This window comes from Pristiophorus japonicus, chromosome 17 (genome assembly GCF_044704955.1).
Source record: "Pristiophorus japonicus isolate sPriJap1 chromosome 17, sPriJap1.hap1, whole genome shotgun sequence".
In the NCBI taxonomy this organism is placed as follows: domain Eukaryota; kingdom Metazoa; phylum Chordata; class Chondrichthyes; family Pristiophoridae; genus Pristiophorus; species Pristiophorus japonicus.
Window position 1 is genome coordinate 12,631,613 of NC_091993.1, and position 21,003 is coordinate 12,652,615.

Here is a 21,003-nt window from a genome sequence, read left to right on the forward strand (position 1 = left end):
CAAACTTTGATGTTCAACCTCCATTTGCATCTGCCTGGGGGCATGCAAGGTGGTGCAACAAAATAAATTAGAGAAACATTCCCTTGAGAGCACTTATGCAGTCATCTTCCCCACTTCATTCTACTCTGTTTCATTCTGGATTATACCCTCAGTTAGTTGACCACAGAAGTCAGCAGATGACTCAAGTGATAAAATAAGCAATATTTTCTCTCAGGTGATAGACACGACTGAGGTTTTGATGACACTAATATCAGGTCTACTTGGTGCCGAGATGTAAAATCCATCCTTGTTTCCTTGTTTCGGTCCCTCGAGAATTATGCAGTCTACCTAGACCCTTACTGATTTGCTCTTTGAGGAAATAGGACTATATATGCTACTTGCAGCTTAAGCTCATTAATGTGTGGTTAGTTATGTCCTCGCCCTATAAATAAAAGTCATTAAGAGGGTACTGAGACTGCAACTACAATCTGGTCAGTACATTTGTTTATTCAGACCACCACCTCAAAGCCAGCTGACCATTATTTCTTGAGATAGTGGAAAGCATATTTCTTGTTTTTTTTCCCCCAATTTCGTTCTGCTCCATTCCGAAACTGATTGATTTCTTGCTGAGGGATGTTTCCAAGAATTCTGGGCACCCTCTGCTACCTTGCCCTCGTGGTCATTTAACAAGTGTGCACTATTTAACAGTGATGGGCATCACAGCTGAACCTGATCCTTAGCTGATGTCCATAGACAAACAGTTTCAGCTGGATAGTAATTGAGCGGGAACACTGTTCAGCGTTTTCCTCTCTAACTTGGAAGCTGAAGCCAACTGGTGTCCCTATTGTTGCCCCATTTGATATTAATTAACTCAGCATAGCCCAGGGACTGAACCTGGGATATTCTTGGATTTGCGGGGGGGAATGAGAAAATATATATATATCTGCATTACAGTGGGGAAAGATCACAGTACGAAAATGGTTGCATATTCTGGCAATCAGCTGTTTGTGAAGAATAATGTGAATTATGCTTATTTTATTAATGGAGTGAAGAAGCTGCACACATTGTTGTCCCTATGAAAATCATAAAATAGTAGGTCTTTAAAGCCTAGACAGATAACTGACTTTTTAAAAAATTTACAGTTTGTGCTCATTTAAAATACTAAAACCCAACACTAACTCCCAAAACTTTAAAAGGGAAAGAGTAAAATTTAAATGGTGTGACAGCAGCTAAAACAAAACATGCCTCATATCTAGATCTAGTTGAAGGCCATCACAGTTATGCAGCATTTAGGCAAGTCCAGCATTACTTGTAAATAGGTTTCTCAGTTGTCAGCTGGGCTGCTGGACAGAACACTTTACTATGTGAGGTGTTTTACTTTGAGGGTTTTTGCAAGAGAAAAAGCGAGATTACTCAACTATTTAACTTCCTATTGGCTAGTATGAAGCCTCTGTGAAAGCAGCTATTAAACAGCTCACAATCCATTGTGTTCCACCCGTATATTTTCAAAAGACTAGTCAAACAGTCTCCATCATAAACAAAAAAATTGCGAAAGGCATTCAAACAGCAGTCAAAATGCCATTCGTACATAGTAACATGCCAATTCATAAGCTAGAATTATAAAAATGCAAAGAGAGTCCAAATGCAGGTGTAAAGAAAATATTAATTCCCCCCTCCAGAGGACTTGCCTTCCTGAGAAACCACTTCTTGGGTTACAGTCTGTTCCTCCGGGAAACTCAGTTGCATATCACCTTGTTCTTCTGATCCCACAATTGTTGGTTCTATTGAAAATCTATTTTTCTTTTCTTCTCTTTCCTTCAGGATAATCTGTTCGCAAGGGGGAAAAACATTTTAATCTACCGATTGAACAGTAACTGGGGTAGAGTATCATAATTTCCCCATCTCAGTATACCAATTCACTGCATTTTATAGGACGGGCTAAATCAAAATTGACATCACATGTGCAATGATCTTAACGCTTATTCATCTTTCAAATCCCTCCCATATCATTTGCAGTCTTCTCTGCTGATTTCCTGCCTCAACACTTCGCATTGAGTTAGAGGGACAAAGGATGGCCAATGTTTTGTTAGAAACTACAGCTTACAGCTGAAGAATGGAGTTTGTGTCAATTTTTTCCTCGACTCCACCTCCCCATGAAGATGGGTCACTGAGTTACTATAAGGCATCCCAACAGAATTCATGAATCAGAAATATCCATGTTCAAATGTCACTGAAGAAAAGTATACAGTTGGCCTGTATATAAATAGATTCAACTAATTTCCACTCCAATACAACCGTTCATCAACATTTGTCTTTCAATTACTACAGCCGAATTCCATTAAAAGTAAACATTCTTAGGTGGAACTAAAGCTGTTGATAGAAGTTTATAAACTAATTTTTCATTCTCAAGCTCATGACATACCAGGAGAAGACTGAAAATCTCAAGAGTGTGGTTATCCTCTATTCTACTAAAAACAGAGTATTTTCTTAGACCAGATATACACACACACATACATAGAATGATAATTTTCTCAACGTGCAGCAGCTACTCACCTTTTTAAGTGCAGTTGGACGTTTTGCTTTTGGAATCTCCCTTTCCTTTCCTCTCTTCATCCTTGGGGCACTAGAATCCAATGAATTATGAAATCCAATAAACTGCTGACTTTTATGTAAAGTTTTCATGCTCCCGCAGTCTTTGATGGAAAAAAGAGTGGTTGTACCAACTGGAAAAGGAGCAAGAAAATCTCAGTTAGTAAAATACTTAAATCATGCTGCAAAAGTGGCTTCAGAGATTTAATCAAAAGAACAATTTCTGCAAAAATACAAAAAAACAAATTTGAAACTGGAACTTGGGATACTTAGGTGATGTGATCGGTTAGCATATGGACCTTTGTCTTGCGACCTGGGCTTGAATCCAGTCCAGATTGATAGAAAGACTCATCTTTCTGCTAGTTGCAATGGTCCTCCATCAAATCATTTTGAGGGGTCAACCCAGTTCCATAACACAAAGAAAGCACACAATTCCGCACAAACTGATTGACACTGGTTCAATGCAGGTGCTTTACTGTGGCAGAGGCTAAGGAACATTGCTGGGGGTTTATTCTGCAGACCAGACCTGGGTGTGCGTCACGTCAACAACACCTGCCAAAAGTGAGAAAATGTTCCATTCCCTAACTGGCAGCTCACATTGATTAGTACACAAATACTAAATATTGCAGAAAGACAACTTGTCCCACTTATCTTTTAAAACAGATAAAATTATATAGTATTATAGAATTTCAAATGTGTCAGGCTTTTCTATATGAATTTCCAAAATAACCATTGCACAGCTCAAAAGAATGCATCAACAGTACTGTAACATGTAATTAAAAAATATATTGGGTAATTCAGATTAGTCAAGAATAATGAAGCCCCATACTGGCTGGTTCAGTAATACAGGTATGTCATTCTGTCAATCAGCAGAAATAGTTTATGTACAAGAGACGTATTCAATCAGAATAGGAAAATCGGGACTGTAAAGCAGACGTCCGAGGCAATGTGTTCCTCTACAGGGAGGAATAGACACATTGTACACACTCATTCCTAATGCCAACTGTTCGGAGGTGTGTAAGAAGTACAAAAGCATGCGAGGAACGGTGCCCTGCATTTTATTGTATGGCAGGTAGGGGAGGGGCGGGGAGGAAAGGGAAACCAAACAAAAGAATGGAATGTGGTAGAGAAAACAGAAGTGAAGAAATCAGCAAGTATAACAATAATTTCAAATTTCAAACAAAAGGACCAGACCCATATTTCCCTCTTTGTCACTTTGATGAATCCATTAACATGGTTTGTAAATACGTTCCAATTTTAATTACAGAAACATTATTGGGATAACATTGCCTAAGAAAACAAAATTAAACTCCAAATACAACAGTGGAATTTATCATACCAGAGTATGAGAGCGGTTTTGTGTTAGTCAGTTGCCTTGCTTTCATGGCTTGTTGCTGTTTCTCTAGTGCAGCTAACATGTCACCAAGATCCAGTTGCACAGGGGCTTTACTCTTTCTCCCTGCTGCCTTATTCAAAGCCTCCTTGGGAAAATACAAAACATAACGAGACCAGGCATCAAGAGCCAGAGGCATTGTACAGTACACTCTAAACAACTGTTTCTTAATACATTGCTTGACATTCTGCAGCAGATAATAGGTTGTCTTTTATGATACGGCACAAGATTTTATACAACCTGAACAGTATATCAATAGTTTATAGCCAAAGCTGTGTTATGTGGAGCAGCAAATTATTTAGGGCCAGAGTACATTGATCTCCGTGGTAGGAAGAAGGAACACAGGCGAGCATCTGGGGTACTACCATGAAAAGTAAGAGCCATTAAATTTTCAACAAAATTTAAGTATATAGTAGTCAAAATTTAAGTATATAGTAGCCATATCTGCCCTTGTCCTGCTGAATAACAACCCGAGCATTAAATTATAAGAAGCTTACAGATACCAAAATTCACCCAAACGAATTAGAAACTACATACCATGCTAATAACTTTAACTCATCATCTGGTTTGCCTGTTGCATAATTTCTAACAATATCCAAAACAAAGAAGAAAATATTCCTTTTTTTTTTAAATCACAAAAGGAATTTCTCAAAAGAAACTGACCTGGAGTTTTTTCTGCTCCATGCTAATCTCTGAATACTCCTGGGCAGTAGCAAGAGCTGCAGCCAATGCTTTTTTCCTTTGACTTTTAGCACGTTTTGGAATAGCTGTGGTTATTGGAATAGGTGTTTGCACTATATTGATTGGAGAAGTTTCTGGCAGATCACCCAGCTAAAGATAGACATAAAGAAAAGCTACTGGTGAAAATAATTAACACTACAAGATTCCCTTTCCTTATTAATCTAGTTTATAAAATAAAAAGCAATTTCTTAAAATACAACACATTTGAAGATAAAACCAGATTATATTTTTAGTTAGCTTCTACAAAATGATGCACATTTCTGTCCCAAATTTTATTTTAGTGAAAACACACAAATCTTTAACAGTTTGCTAAACATACATGCATAAATGAGGCCCAATACAACACTCACCACCAGTTGTTTTTTAGTGAGTTGACAAAAGGAAGAATTTTTATTTTGAGCATTATCATGGTTTACAGCTTTGCTCTTAGAAACCCCAGCTCCAATAATCAATTCTGGAAACTCACTGTCATCCTGCATATAACAGAGATTTATACACTGTTGAAATGCAAGAACATAAGACACTTCCAAATGTTTATATTTACAGGTTACTGGAGGTAGTCAGTGAACGACAATAGTAATCAGCTGACAGATACCTGGTATTTACACAAGGTTAGTGAACTAGACATTGTTTTGACAATGATAGGCTCATCTGATGTGGCACTATAGAATATAAAAACTTCACATCAAATCAAATGACAGAACAGACCCAGGATTTTGAAGATGTGAATTTAATTCAATAGTGCAATAACATTTCTTTGATTTCAACTTTGCATGAAAATAGAAAGTATTCTTCAAAAGATAACAGAAGTAGGAATTAGTCCCTTTCTTTACGCCAGTGCAACCAATAGTAATTGATATATTTCATTCAACACCTCCCTGGCTTAAATCAGCCAACTTGGCACAAGCTAGGGATTGATCACAAGACCTTCCTGGTTTGCATGGCATAGAGCCATACCACATGGTGCATTGATTGAGGTATCAGAGTAGCAGCAACAACCTAAGGTGCAACTTAACATGTTATAATGTGATTATATGAAACCTTGAATACCTCAAAATATAAGGAATCAGGCGTTTGATCAGCTCCAGTCATCCGCCCACTGACAAAGTGTACTGTTTCAGCAGACTGTCCAGCAGTCCAATCACGATTCTTCTGCTGGCTTAGCATTCTCTCTGAAGATGAACTCTGCATCCTCCCTCTGAAGCTATCCTGCAGGTTGTGAAAAAAAACCCAGATCAGTTTGTAAATGGCCCAGATTGTCCCCAAGAGGGAGAGGGGAGACGAAGGGGCAGGGGATGAGAAAGGAAGTTGCACCAGCCTTTGTATAAGTTATACAGCCAAACAGCATGTCGGCTTGCCAGACTTCTCAGTTAGAAAATTGTACATCTTACAAAGAGAGGCTAAAAGGTGAGCGTGGAGTACTGATATTTTAATAATAGATAAATGGCATTCCGTTTAACTAGATTATTACGACAGATCAACATTTGGTTTACAGAAAGTGAAACCAGTGACTGAAACCATTACCAAGTAATGCAAAAATTACAATACCTCGAGAAATTTGATATTCTCGGTTTCAAATGCAAAGTTTTTAAATAGCAACAGTAAATGCTGGAAATACACAATAGCCTAGTTTCTGATTGGATCAAGTTAGAAAATTGATGGGAAAAGTTAGTGTGCAGGTACAGCAAGTAATCAGGAAGGCAAATGCAATGTTGGCCTTTATTGCAAGGGGGACAGAGTATAAAAGCAGAGAAGTCCTGCTACAACTATACAGGGCATCGGTGCAGCCACACCTAGAGCACTGTGTACAGTTTTGGTCTCCGTATTTAAGGAAGGATATACTTGCATTGGAGGCTGTTCAGAGAAGGTTCACTTGGTTGATTCCGGAGATGAGGGGGTTGACTTATGAAGATAGGTTGAGTAGGTTGGGCCTATACTCATTGGAGTCCAGAAGAATGAGAGGTGATCTTATCGAAACATGAGGGGGTTTGACAAGGTGGATGCAGAGAGGATATTTCCACTCATAGGGGAAACTAAAACTAGGGGGAATAGTCTCAGAATAAGGGGCCATCCGTTTAAAACTGAGACGAAGAGGAAATCTGTGGACTCTGACCCAGAGAGCTGTGGAGGCTGGGTCATTGAATATATTTAAGGTGGAGATAGACAGATTTTTGAACGATAAGGGAGTAAATGGTTATGGGGAGCGGGCAGGGAAGTGGAGCTGAGTCCATGATCAGATCAGCCATGATCTTATTAAATAGCGGAGCTGCCTTGAGGGGTCAAATGGCCTACTCCTGCCCCTATTTCTTATGTTCTTATAAACCTGCTGTGCGCCTTCCGCATTTTCGGTTTATAGTTCATATTTCCAGCATTTGCACTTCTTTCACTTGAAAAGTTTTTACATTCATCTTACCCATTAAATCAGAAAAATGCAGAAAGATAAGTGAACGCAAATCTCAATTTACATTAACAGAGCAAAATTCTTGATCGAGTCACTTGAAACAATTTTCTTCTTGTGACATAGTGCTGGAGGATCTTGGGTTGTTCGCAGTAGCACCAATGAGAGTACAGGAATGGATTTAGCATATTAACTGGAAGGCAAGCAACTTTCTAGATCTTAAAACAATTTAACCTCGGACAGTCCAAATTCAAAACTATCGTAGAAAGTTTATATATACCTGTGTGCTTCGTAGATCTGCTGGCCTGCCACCTCGACCACAAGAAAATGTCTGGATTCTGTCCATCCCAAATCTCTGTGGTGCTTGGGAAGCTATATTTGCCCAGCTAGGTCCTCCTGACAAAAAGACCATTCCACCTCTATTAATAACTACAGCTAACACTTTACAAATAAAGGATGAGCTTCTAACAAAATTTGCATATTAAAAACATACTAAAAGTGTAGAGCCACCTGATGCAATCTTTCTTAATTATCAGAAGTCAGGTCATCCATCTACCTGCATGATTATAACTTTATTACATTAATAATTATGAATTTACAATTACAGGTGCGCTCACAGAAAAAAGAAAATAAATTTTAGGTTCTCCTGGTGTCCTGGTCAATATTTATCCCTCAACCAATATCACCAAAAATAGAATACCTGTCCATTGATTCTATTAATGTTTGTGGGACCTTGCTGTGCGCATTTGCCTAACATAACAACTACATTTCAAATGTACTTCATTCGCTGCAAGGTTTTGGAACATCCCGAGGTCATGAAACCCATTATATAAATACAAGTTCTTCCTTTTTCCCCCCCAATGAGAAAAGATGTAAGAAATATGGGCATTTCAGTATCAAAAGATAAGTGACAGATGATCTTATAAGAGACACACAAGGTAGTAAATAGTATTGATAAGGTAAATCGGAGAATTAAATAAAACTAAATTACAAGAATATAACAAGGTGGTATAAAATTAAAACTAGATAAAGGCAAATCTTGTCTGATGTCAGTAAGTTATTCTTACTGACCGTGATCAACACGGAATGGAGTTCCAGGTACAGGAGTACTAGAACTGAACACCAGTGCCCATATTTCCTCAAGAGTCTTTGCTGAACTCTGGATGAACTTTTGACAATATTTTTTTGTAGTTACAGTGGCTTCACTTAATTCCCCCCTTCTCTTGGAATGCTTGTGTTTGAAGCTACTATTTCAAGGTCCTACTGATAACATGGAGAACTGAACAATGTTATCCTTTGTTGCAAGATCATGTTTCATCATTTCCAACTTTTCCATTAAGCCCTCTTGAATACTTGAACATGCCACCTGTTACAGAAAGTTGTGAGATGCGAGGACATATCGCTGATGTGAGCAAGGGACCAGTGTAACATCTGACAATAAACCAACAGAGGTGACTAGCATGATCTTGATTGATGCTGACTGACCTGACCAAATTGTGTCTCAGCCCAAAGAATTTGAATCACAAAAAACAAAATGCACATTGAAACCAGAGAATCGACACTAAGCTCTGTGGGACAGATTCAAACGAAAAGAAATCAAAGCCTTAAACTTTAAAATATCTCAACTGCAGACTGCAAAACAATGTAGAGCAATGTGGAGTGGATTGCTGCCAATGGAAGGCAAAGAAATAAAGGAGCAAACTGAGAATGAAATATGTATGGCACAGGCAGGGTGTGACGATAAGGTGTCAATCAAGTTTTAAAATGGATGGTCCTGTATTTTGAGGAATATTCTGTTTATTTGTGTGACTAATTAAAAAAAACATTTCACAGCCTTGACGTTCATACAACAGCAAGAGATAATACATACCTTTAGGCTGAAGAAATTTGTAATCTTCCTTATAAAACTTGAATTACATAGAATGCACAGCACAGAAACAGGCCATTTGGCTCAACAGGTCTATGCCAATGTTTATACTCCACACAAACCTCCTCCCACGCTAATTAGCTCTTCCCATCCTGCCCCCATGTCCAGTATTTCCTTCTCCCATATATATGCATCAATCCTCCCCTTAAATGCATCAATGCTTTGTGCTTCAACCACTCCCATGAGGCAGTGACTTCCAGATCCTCACCGCTGCTGTGAACATTTTATTGCACAAATATCTAGTGCTTCTATTATTGTTAATTACCTGTGATCCCGGTTAAATCTTCTACCTGAAATTTAAAAAAAAAAATTAACCAAGCTCTATATATCTTTAGTCACAATATTCCATCAGAAAGGAACTATAATTTTAAAATGAGCATAAATTAACAATTACCACAGAATATTTATTCTAGAACGGAACACAAGCCAGGTCTTGCTATCTAGATTTTGTCAGTTCAAATTATTTAACTACAAGAGATTTTTTTCTGAATGCAGTGAAATACAAGTCTAGTTTTCAATGGCTGGATGGAAGTACTAATATTTGCATCATGAATTTATTTTACAATGTGAAAGAAAAGGTGCTTTTTTACAGTTTGAAAATGTAAACTTTGATTAATGCACCAAATAGCTCTGAGATGGGTTTCAGTTTTATGTTTTTTATGCTACTCACAATAAAAGGGAAAATGTCTTGTGTGCTATACAATCAGAATAGCACAGCACAGAAGGAAGCCATTTGGCCCATAAAGTCTACTCAACATCAAGTCTACGTGCAACAAATTTATAAATTAGTTCTTTGTGAACTGATCTTTGATTTCATTACACATAATGCACAATGGAAGACTTCCCCATGATTGGTTCAGATGGAAGTCAGCTCTTTGGTACATCAATCTCATCCTTTCTGGAAATCAACCTGATCATGGCATTACAGCTTTAAAGCTCATGTGAACAAGCAGGACCTCAGCTTAATGTCATTTGAAGGACAGCGCCTCTAATAATGTACATTCCCTCACTGGATGCAAAAGCACAACTTTTTGACCAAGAGGGAGTGTGTTACCAACTCAAACAAGCTAACACTTTTGAACTCAATTATAAAACTAAGAATGTGCTATGAGTTGATTGATTATTTTTTCTCAATTTTGGATTCAAGAAACTTTTGACAGCCTTTCAGATTAAGTTTATCGGACAAGACAGTTCCACTCAAAGCTTCTACCAATAAAACCATCCACTCTTCGTTTTAAGCATTTATTTTATTGTAAATCCATAATAAAATTATAGCTGCTAGTCACGCTGGGTTATATATTACGTAGAAATTTACAGCGCAGAAGGAGGCCATTTCGCCCCATCGTGTCCACGCCAGCCGACAAAGAGACGCACGGCCCTCGGTCAGCAGCCCTAAAGGTTACATATAAACCTACGAACAATGGCGGAAAGGCAAAGAGCACCCAGCCTAACCACTCCGCCTCACAACTGTGACACTCTTTATACTGAAACCTTCTACACTCCACCCCAACTGGAGCCATGTGATCTCCTGGGAGAGGTAAAAACCAGATAAAAACCCAGGTCAATTTAAGGAGAAAAAAAATCTGCGAAAATTCATCTCCGACTCATCCAGGTGATCGAAACAAGTCCAGGAAATCACCCTGGCTGTATTCGATTTCCTGCAGTACTTACCATTATATCTGCACCGGCCAACGAAGGTTATCCAGTCTAATCCCAATTATCAGCTCTGCAGGTTACGGTACTTTAAGTGCCCATTCAACCATCTCTTAAAAGTGGTGAGGGTTTCTGCATCCACCACTCTTCCAGGCAGTGAGTTCCAGATCCTCACAACCCTCTGCGTAAAGAAGCCCCCCGTCAAATCCCATCTAAACCTTCCATCAACCACCTTAAAACTATGCTCCCTCATAACAGACCCCTCCACCAATGGAAATAGGCCCTCACTATCCACTATGTCTAGGCCCCTCAATATTTTGTACACCTCAATGAGGTCTCCCCTCAACCTCCTCTGCTTCAATGAGAACAAACCCAGCCTATCCAATCTGTCCTCATTAATAAGATTCTCTATTCCAGGCAGTATCCTAGTAAATCTCCTCTGCGCCCTCTCTAGTGCAATCCTGTCCTTCCTATAATACAGTGACCAGAACTGCACGCAGTACTCCAGCTGTGGCCTAACCAGATAGAAACAAGCTCAAGCCACATCATAATGGGAATTCCCATAATATTTAAATCTCATGTTTTAAACCATAAAGACTATGGTTAAATCTATTATCAGCACTTTCTATTCTGGCACTTCTCAATATCACAGTTTACTTTGATTACATTAACTATTTAAATTTACATACTTTAGCATGACTGGATTCTGTACTCCTTGTGGTAGCTGGTGTGGTCTGACTGTGACTGTGCTTGGGACTGCAGTAGCCACTATCACTGTCAATGTCAGCTTCACTGGCTCCTTGTTCACTTGAAGATTCAGCAGCAGGATGAGAGGCTCTTCTTCTCTTGACTTTCGATTTCCACAGCAAGGGGCTGGTCCTCTCGGAGAGTGATCTATTAGCTAAATCTCCAGGAAAGTCTTTAAATATCAAGACAATTATATTTACTATTAAAAGGTGCAAATTATAGCAAAGCTTTCAAACAGCTTCACATCTTATATATTTTAGTACCATCCATTTATTCTATACAAACTACAACTTCAGATTACAAAAACAAAACTACGCTTTGGGAAAGATAACTGCATTAGTCATGACGTGGTATCAATAACCAGGTCTGTTCAAAAAATAAAATACATCTGTTGAGACTTCCACTGTAAAGTGTTAAAATACTTCCTCACTGAACTATCTAGAGCAATTGAAGATGATGATCAGTTTTTCATAATTAGGAAGTTGAATTGCAAAACTGCAAACGGTACTTCATTTATTTAATGACATAAAAATCTCATGAGTTGACATTAGGGTAACGGGATGAATTTATGGCATTATATCTGAAAATCAGGATGATAATGTAACTGAATGTTATATAACTATATACATGTATAAATTCTTAGGGCCCAAGTTTCCACACGATAAAAAACGGTCGCCCCTCCGAGCTGGGCGCCCGTTTTTCACGCCTAAAAAAAACCTCGCGATTCTGGAGCGTTCTGCAGCTCCATGTCTGCCCGCGCGGCGCCCAGGGGGGCGGAGCCTACACTCGCGCCGATTTTGTAAGTGGGAGGGGGCAGGTACTATTTAAATTAGTTTTTTTCCTGCTGGCAACGTTGCGCGTGCGCGTTGGAGCGTTCGCGCATGCTCAGTGTGAAAAAAACATTGGCACTCGGCCATTTTTGTAGTTCTTTGTAGCTGTTTAATTTTTGAACATTTTTTTAATAAAAGCACATTGCCATCAGCACTTGCAGCCTTCTCACTGTCTCCTTCCCCCCACCCACCCCTCGGGAAGAACGGGCGCCTCCCCCCCCCCCCCCGCGGGAAGAACGGGCGCCTCCTCCCCACCCCGCGGGAAGAACGGGTGCTTCCTCTCCCCCCTCCCCCCCGCGGGAAGAACGGGCGCCTCCACCCCCTCCCCCCCCCCCCGCGGGAAGAACGGGCGCCTCCTACTCCCTGCGCGGGGAGAACGGGCGCCTCCTACCCCCCCCCCCCCCGTGGGGAGAACGGGCGCCTCCCCTCCTCCCGCGGGCAGAACGGGCGCCTCCTTGCCTCCCTGCCCCCCCCCCCCCCGCCTCCCTCGGGAAAGAATGGGCGCCTCAGGCTGACTGCAGCATTCTCCGTGCCTGAAGCACTTTCACACAGGTAGGAAGATGGTTTATTTAATCTTTTCTTTGCTTATAAATGTTTATTCAGGTTGGATTTATTTGTATAATATTTGTAGAAGTATAAATAAGGATTTATTGTAGAATTTAATGAGTTCCCTTCCCCCCCCCCCCCCACCTCGTTCTGGACGCCTAATTTGTAACCTGCGCCTGATTTTTTAATGTGTAGAACAGGTTTTTTCAGTTCTACAAAAATCTTCACTTGCTCCATTCTACTTTAGTTTGGAGTACGTTTTCACTGTGGAAACTTTCAAATCAGGAGTCAGTGGCCGGACACGCCCCCTTTTGAAGAAAAAATTCAGTTCCAAAGTAGAACTGTTTTACCTGACTAGAACTGCAGAAAAAAAAATGTGGAGAATTGCGATTTCTAAGATAGTCCGTTCTCCACCAGTTGCTCCTAAAAATCAGGCGCAAATCATGTGGAAACTTGGGCCCATAGAGTGTAACAATTCCTACCAGGATGCACCCAAGGCAAAAGAACAAGTGTGGCAAGTTTTGCTGATGAATTTGGGAATGTAATTTGCAGCAAGTATAATTTAGCCATTTCAAAAACTACATTAGACATATTTAAATACTAAAGATCTTTAGTTATTGAAAAAAAAATACAATGTTTGATCCTCCAACCCCATTCACCATCGCATCTGTATCTGAACAATAAGGAGCATGGATGACTGCCTCAGGTTTGTCTTTTTCTGGGGGAAGTTGCTAACCTTTGCTCCGGTTCCATCCCCAACAGCACCGCTTGTATTGGAGCACTCAACACGGACAATCCAGGAGACAAATCCACTTCCTGCCACTCTGCAAGGTACTCAAGCACCACTTAACTGGTAACATTTTTGTAGCCCTTCCAAACTAAAGAACTCAACAGTACAACAATTTATGTCCTTTCTCTTCTCTGTCTTCCTTGTTCTGCTACATAAAGAACCACATGTTCCTGTACCGCAAGCAACTGAAAAATACAACTGAACTTTATAGTTGGTCTAAATCCTGATCAGTTTTAAATCAATCAGTCAGTGTAAATGCTAGTTTGAGATTTTTCAGTGCCAAAAGCTCACTGCCATTGAGACAAAGATGTTTCAATACTGGCAAGATAAACGAGGAAATACAAAGTAATTTTTACTTCCAAGTAAAACATTTAGCATATTTGTTATTAGGGTTCAGGACAACCAAATCTGAAGAACATTTCTTTACTTGGCAAAATTTGATCAGAATCTGGTATTTTAGAAATGAAAGATTTTGCTAAATTAAACTTTTGAATGAATAACACTGTCAAATGTCTCACCTGTTTGCTGACTGGCATCCACTAACAATACAATCTTTGATCTATTTTCAGGACCTGAGGCACTGCTTTCCTTCTGAACAGCCACACTTCTCACTGGAGGCCTGCTGGTTCTCAAAATCTGCACAAATACAAGAAATGTGACACATTGTGCAAATCAAATATAGCAATTGGTATTTGTGTAAATAGGTAGTGAACCATTAGCTATCCCAATGTCTCAGTAAGTTTACCCATCAAGTTGAATTATACACATTAGAAAGGCCCTGGGTTCAATCCTAAATCCATGCAGGGTTCGGTGATCTCTGCTGGGTCACCAGTAGGATGCTACAAGAGATTTTAGTGCTTCTCAGTTAGGAAGGGAAAAAAAATTGGCTGGGGGTCCAAACCACAATTCTTATCCAGCCATTCTTGCTCAATGTGTAAATATGTGGAACATCTGGTGAGGATAGGTTCAGACTTGCCGATGATGCCCCTATAGTTGACTAAACAGTCACCACAGAAGGTTGCTCATGATTAAAAGGTATTTGGGCAGGTACTGGAGGATGCTCATCACTAGTGAAATCATACTGCAACAAGCGGTCTATACCTTCAGAAGGAATGGAAGGAGAGAAAATTGGTAGTTTTTTAAAAAAAAGTGCTCATGGGATCCAAGGGAATGCGACAAGTTGGATCCAAAATTGGCTCAGTGGCAGGAATCAAAGGTTAATGTTCTGTTAAAGGCTTGTGTGACTGGAAGACAGTTTCTAACGGGGTTCTGCAGAGCTCAGTACTAGGTCCCTTGCTTTTTGTGGCCAATATCAATGATTTAGACTCCAATGTAGGGGGTATGATTTCGAAGTTTGCAGATGATACAAAAGTTGGCCGTGTGGTTGAAAGCGAGGAAGAAAGCTGTAGACTGCAGGAAGATCATCAATGGACTGGTCAAGTAGGCAGAAAAATGGCAAATAGAATTCAATCTGGAAAAGTGAGGGGTAATGCGTATGGGGAGGGCTAATGAGGCAAGGGACTACACAATAAATGGTAGGATACTGAGAAGTGTAGAGGAACAGAGGGACCTTGGAATGCATGTCCGTAGATCCCTGTAGGTCGCAGCACAGGTAGATAAGGTGGTTAAGGCAGCATAGGGGATATTTTCCTTTATTAACCGAGGCATAGAATACAAGAGCAGAGAGGTTATGCCAGAACTGTATAAAACACTAGTTAAGCCATAGCTAGAATACTGCAGAGTTCTGGTCACCATATTACAGGTAAGATGTGGTTGCACTAGAGAGGGTAGAGGAGATTTACGAGGATATTGCCAGGACTGGAGAATTTTAGCTATGAGGAAAGATTGGATAGGCTGGGGTTGTTTTCTTTGGAATAGAGGAGACTGAGGAGAGATTTAATTGAAGTGTATAAAATTATGAGGGGCCGAGATAGGGTGGATAGGAAGGACACATTTCCCTTAGCAGAGAGGTTAATAACCAGTGGGCATAGATTTAAAGAAATTGAGAGAAGGACTAGAAGGGAGTGGAGGAGAATGTTTTTCACTGTCCGAAAGGGTGGTAGAGGCAAAAACCCTTATCACATTTAAAAACGACTTGGGTATACACTTGAAGTGCCATAACCTGCAAGGCTACAGACCAAGGGCTGAAAAATGGGATTAGGCTGGATAGCTCTTTTTCAGCAGGCAGAGACACGATGGTCTGAATGGCCTTCTTCTAGACCGTAAATTTCTATGATTCTATGAAGATCACGAGAATCTCTGCCGCTTTAGCATGCTGCAAAGTTAGTTGGCAACCAGCTCAAATTAATATGCAGGACACTTTTTTTTGCTGGTATTGTTTTATGGTCACCTCTTCCATATTCTATACATGTAATTATAGAAGCTATGAGTATCACTGCTCGATCAATCCATCATGAGAAACTAGCTGCACACGAGTTTCCCGCTCAATCAAAGCTAAAATTACTCAACCAAGATTCCAGCAGTGATAGAGAAACAAGTGGCATCAGCAGATACCAAGATATTTACATGATTCGGACTGGTTTGTGTCAGAAGGAAACTACTCCACCAAAATGAAGCAATTTTGAGATATCTGCTGAATGAAGATAGCTGGCATTACTGCTCATCTAATGCGACAGGAATACCAGATGCATGTGTCGGTCATGACTGCCTATTTGTTGAATCAATGTTCTAGCCCTATAAATTTGACATAATTGATTTTATCAGAAACATTAGATTTGGCACCAGCCTTCTGGGTTAGGGAAGAGAAAACAAAAAAGCCCAGTTCTCCTGCTCCTGATTATTATCCAGTGGTCCTTGCTGGTGAGGACATTTGGTGACTTCCATGTATGATTTAGTAGCCTGCTGACCATCATCTGGGCTTATACACAAATAATGGTCACTTGGCCAAGGTATCGGATGGTATGTAGTGCCGAGTGCTGGTGCTCAACGCTGCCACAAAGTCAACATTTTTCAGAAAGGAAGTACGGGAAAGAGAGAATTTTTTAGAAAAAAAACTAAGGGCCCAAAATTGATGACCCTGCTGCCGGGTACTGCCAGGTTTTTCGGTGGTATTTCCTTGTTTTGGGCGGTCATCCATTCGTTGGGAGTTTCATCAGGCCTTACGGCAGCGGTTTCAAAATACCGCTGGGGAGTGGACCGCCGACGTGCAACGCTGGGAAAACCGCTCCCACCCTAGTTTGGGGCCAGAGGTGCTCCGTACTTCTTGGGAGAAAAAAAACACCCAGTCGGACCAGCCTTTCGATGGACAGTAGGTGTGAAACCCTGCAAAAAAAGGTAAGTGAATGTTTTTTTTCTAATTCGTTTGCTGCGATTCAGTGGAAAAGAGTCCTCGGAATGTTTTCCAGTGTTTTATTTTTTTTTTTTAAATATTTTTCGTGTTTTTCCCCCCTCCCTAGGCCGGCTCTAGCGTCAGACTTAATTTGACCAGGACTGTCGAGAATCCACGTGCAACGTCCATTTTTCCCCGCCAGGCGCTTTCCCTCCTATTTTTTCACCAAACTTCTGCCCAAAGTACCGTCAGAATCTTTTCGACAGTAAATGGGCGGAACTTAGCTTTGATCAAATTCGGGCTCAAAGATCTTTATGCTGGGTCATGTATAGAAACATAGAAACATATGGTATACAGAACAAAGTGGGTTTATTCCAGATATAGCTGTACTGCTATAAAGGTGCCATTAGTAACAAACTGTTCAACCCATCACCCGGATATAATTCTTTTGGCAAAGGGACCCACAGACTTTAGTACTTATTTTTAATTGGAGAGAGGGAGAGGAGAGCTGTTAAACTTCAGCACACAAGTATCAAAAGCAACCAGAGCTTCAAATCCTTACTTTTTGCACTGGACCTCGGTTGACTCTGCTTCTCTGAGCTGCAGCTTGGCAGACTTGTCCGGCAGGAACAGGTCTTTCACTACATTCAGACACTGCATTCACCACATTGGCTGGCTGGAAGGGTGCAGTGTATGGTGTCGGAAAAGGAGAATAAAAGCCCACCATCGGTGTGCATGGTGCTGGCATAAGCTGGTAGTAAGCATAATCTGTAGAAACAGGAGGCTGTGGGGTTGGTAATATGGGATAGGCAAGGTAGGGTCCTGTTGAGTTTGGATTTGCTTGCTGCCACCGAATATCACCATTATATACAGGTAACTGCCTGTAATAAGACACAAAGAACAAATAATAAATATTTAGAACTTAAAAACTATGTACAGCTATATGTAAGCTACAGAATATCTGGTCAGACTTTTAAAAATTCTGCTCAATTTTCCATGGCATTGTTGCAGTGAGTTGGAAGGTATGCAGTTTTCCAACAAGGCCATTAGGCCAAGACATCAATCAAACGTCCTGGCTCCAACAGAACCCGAGATTCATTCTTACAAGATTTCTCTCCTCTGCCCTGTTATGCATGAATGTAAACCTTACCAAAATGCAAAACTTGCCACTAGGGGGCACACCTGTGGGAGACCTAAGGGTCACCTGTGCACCCTGGGGCAAGCAGGTATAAAAGATAATTCACCATGCTGCTTCCGCACTCTGGGGTCTGAATAAAGAGACCAAGGTCACAACAGTTTGAGCTTGTGATATAGTCCTGTGGATTTATTCTGAACATGCCCAAAAACAGGATGCCTTCACTTTCAGCTTGTCTACATGTTTTCTTTCCACTCCCTATAAAAACACCATGGTCAATAACCTGCTGCACCTCATCGGTCAGGCCCACATGCTGCATGAACTGAATGCATTGTTGCGCATGTTGGTAATGCCCGTCAAATATTTGAGCGACTCCAACTTTGCTCATCTTTTTGCTACTCTAACTGCTCCATCAGTTGTTGCTGTTCTTCTAGGATCAACTCACACTTATTACCGTGATAGCCGGACTTGATAGCTATTTTCAGCAGTTGCAGCCTGATCAGCACTGCAGGAACCCCCACAAGATTAATTATCCTACCAGTAATCTATAGCCCATTTCCCTTTATTCAGTAACAAATGCTCCATCCAAATCCCTCCTTCCTCCACAGCAACATGCATATATTTGGACAGTATTTGGCAGTGGTGAACCACAATTACTTGGTGACTACATTAGCCCAGCCAGTGTGAGACATGGATTGTTGATAAGGCTCCAAGCAATTGATACTACACTGCTGCTCCCTGGCCACAGCCTCTTCTGCTGCCAAGCGTCGCTCGTCCTGGTTGGTCACATTTGTATCTGTGCATCAGGCAGGAATGTTAGAAATGACCACTTTCCCACCAATATTATTTTCACGCCAAAGATGCCACTTAAATGAAGGTACAACAAAAATAATCTCTGAAAATAAAAGTGACTAACGGGTTGAAGTAAAGATGAATCGGTTTCCATAAAAACATAATAAAGGCGTCAAGGCTGCTGATACAATATGGCAAAATCATGAGTACAGGTGCAGTCAAGGTTTAAAAATAATGAACGAATACTCTGGGGTACAGTATTGTTTGTTAGGAGTCTATTGCGAAGAGCAAGTAGCGCTCTGCCTACCCGTTGGCGCAAAGCTGGTACAGTGAGTACCACCATTAAATATTTATGTATATCCAATGGTTGTATTTCAAATATCAAATCATTTGCCAATTTCCTTTTTAAAGTGTACATTTAAAACAGTTTAAAAGCAAACTATAAACAAAAGATAAGGGTGGGACACATTTAAGGACGATAATGTTGGTCATGAACGTACAGGCCAACAAGTCACCACTTATATTACCCTATTATAATGAGTTATTTTACGTATCCAATGGAACCGCAGCTGCACGGTGGCTCGTGGGAATTGTAGCCTCATTGGGGAATGCCCATCAGAACATTGCATCTGCTGGGTCTGTGAGCTGCTGTCAGGTCTACGAATGTCAAGAGTCAAATCATGGACTGCGCATGTATTGCACCCACGGCCTTGTGACAATTGCTGGGAACTGCTTCACTGGGCCACACACGTCAGGCAGTCGCAGAATGCAGGAAGTCAGCGCACCAAGTGGAGAATGTGAAGAATGGGATGAGAGTCTACTCGGCATTCAGGATGTCCAGAGGTTCACATACTGCAGGATTTTTGGGCAAGAATTTTTGTTTGTTCTGTGATAAACTTTATTTGTATGGGGTAAATAGAGGGTAGGGGAGGCAGTGTTGTTGAGATTTCTTTTTGTAGATTGCATAAATTTTTGTAGTGGAGTATGATCAGGCAGAACATTTAAATTAGGGAATAATGAAATACTGTTCGAAATACCAATTAGAAAGTAGGAAAAAAAAATCAATGAGCAAGAAGAAAGTGCATATAGTGCGCAATGTACATATATTTTATACATGAGATCACTGATTCTGTTGTGGCATTGAAAAACAGTAACTAATATTGTCTTAAAGACTACTGGTAAGCTTCAGCCTAGTGTGCGCCAAAGAAACTATTCTCCTGGGAGCCTGTGAACATCCTGTTTCTGGAATCTTTGCAGGTGTACATCTCTTCTCAACACTGCCTTAGCTTCAACAGACTGGTGCTCTTCGTCTCCCTTCTCTTTTTCCCACAAAAACAAAGAGGGCAGGTACTAATATTTTCTGATGTTTGTTGTCCTGTTTTACCTTTTGGGAAGGTCAGTGGGGAAAAAAGTGATCAGAGTGTGATTTTGTACTAAGATTCATGCAAACAGATCCTTTCAGCTAGCTTATATTATAAGGGGCCGAAATTGCCCCTTCCATTAAGGCCGTTTACCGCTGGTCATGCTGCGGTGTGCAATGACCTCCAATTTTTCGTGTAATGGCCGCCATTTTGAAAATTCCGCTCCTGCGGTATCCCGACGGAGACCCGCTCCCCTCCCCATCCCTCCATTGCTGCCGATGCGTCCCAAGTGCATCATCAGAGCACGCACTGTCGACGTTTCCTCCCCCACCCTCACCAATGATGAAATTCCACCGAAAAGAAATCTTGCTCCTGCCGCACGGTGCCACAAGCAGCTTTTTCTGCCGTTGCTTGGAGTCCTGGAGTCCTTCTAAAATGGCGGTGTGGCTCCCACTAAAAGGGGGGACCTACTGCTGTCGCCGCCATGTTTTTTTTTATTGGCCGACTGTCTTGTTGGGCTGACAATTATGCCCCCGGGTTCGGCCAGGCTGCTAGCCAAAACCCTCCCTGGTGGCCCAGTGCGAAGAATCGCACCGATATCCCCTTTAAGCGAAGGGTATGCACTACGCTGATGACAGACAGCGGCGGATACTACACCCGCCCCAACTTCTGCCCCTCTAAACTGCGAATTTCTGCTTACCGCCACACCCCCCAAAAACGCCAAAGAGGGGAATTTCACTCGAATCCACCGCGCCGGTAAAAACAACAGAAACAGGGTTGGTGCGCCCCGTTTCCAGCGGTGGGCAATTTCGCGCCCCTAACAGTCAATTACT

General features: G+C 41.0%; 1 protein-coding gene across 6 annotated transcripts in view; it reads right to left on the bottom strand.

The window, feature by feature from the left end:
* The window catches only part of secisbp2l (SECIS binding protein 2-like), a 72,085-nt gene that overhangs the window by 15,508 nt on the left and 35,574 nt on the right, over positions 1-21,003 (bottom strand). For 4 of the 6 annotated variants that reach the window (XM_070858380.1, XM_070858382.1, XM_070858383.1 and 1 more), the window contains 11 exons: positions 17,445-17,763; positions 14,112-14,229; positions 11,370-11,599; positions 9,293-9,317; positions 7,381-7,496; positions 5,753-5,911; positions 5,053-5,175; positions 4,625-4,792; positions 3,908-4,049; positions 2,533-2,702; positions 1,668-1,806 (listed from right to left, as the gene is read on the bottom strand). In XM_070858380.1, the coding sequence (XP_070714481.1) occupies positions 1,668-1,806; positions 2,533-2,702; positions 3,908-4,049; positions 4,625-4,792; positions 5,053-5,175; positions 5,753-5,911; positions 7,381-7,496; positions 9,293-9,317; positions 11,370-11,599; positions 14,112-14,229; positions 17,445-17,763 (1,709 nt within the window). The remainder of the gene's footprint in view (positions 1-1,667; positions 1,807-2,532; positions 2,703-3,907; positions 4,050-4,624; positions 4,793-5,052; positions 5,176-5,752; positions 5,912-7,380; positions 7,497-9,292; positions 9,318-11,369; positions 11,600-14,111; positions 14,230-17,444; positions 17,764-21,003) is intronic. The other 2 variants (XM_070858381.1, XM_070858385.1) reach the window with 2 other exon arrangements.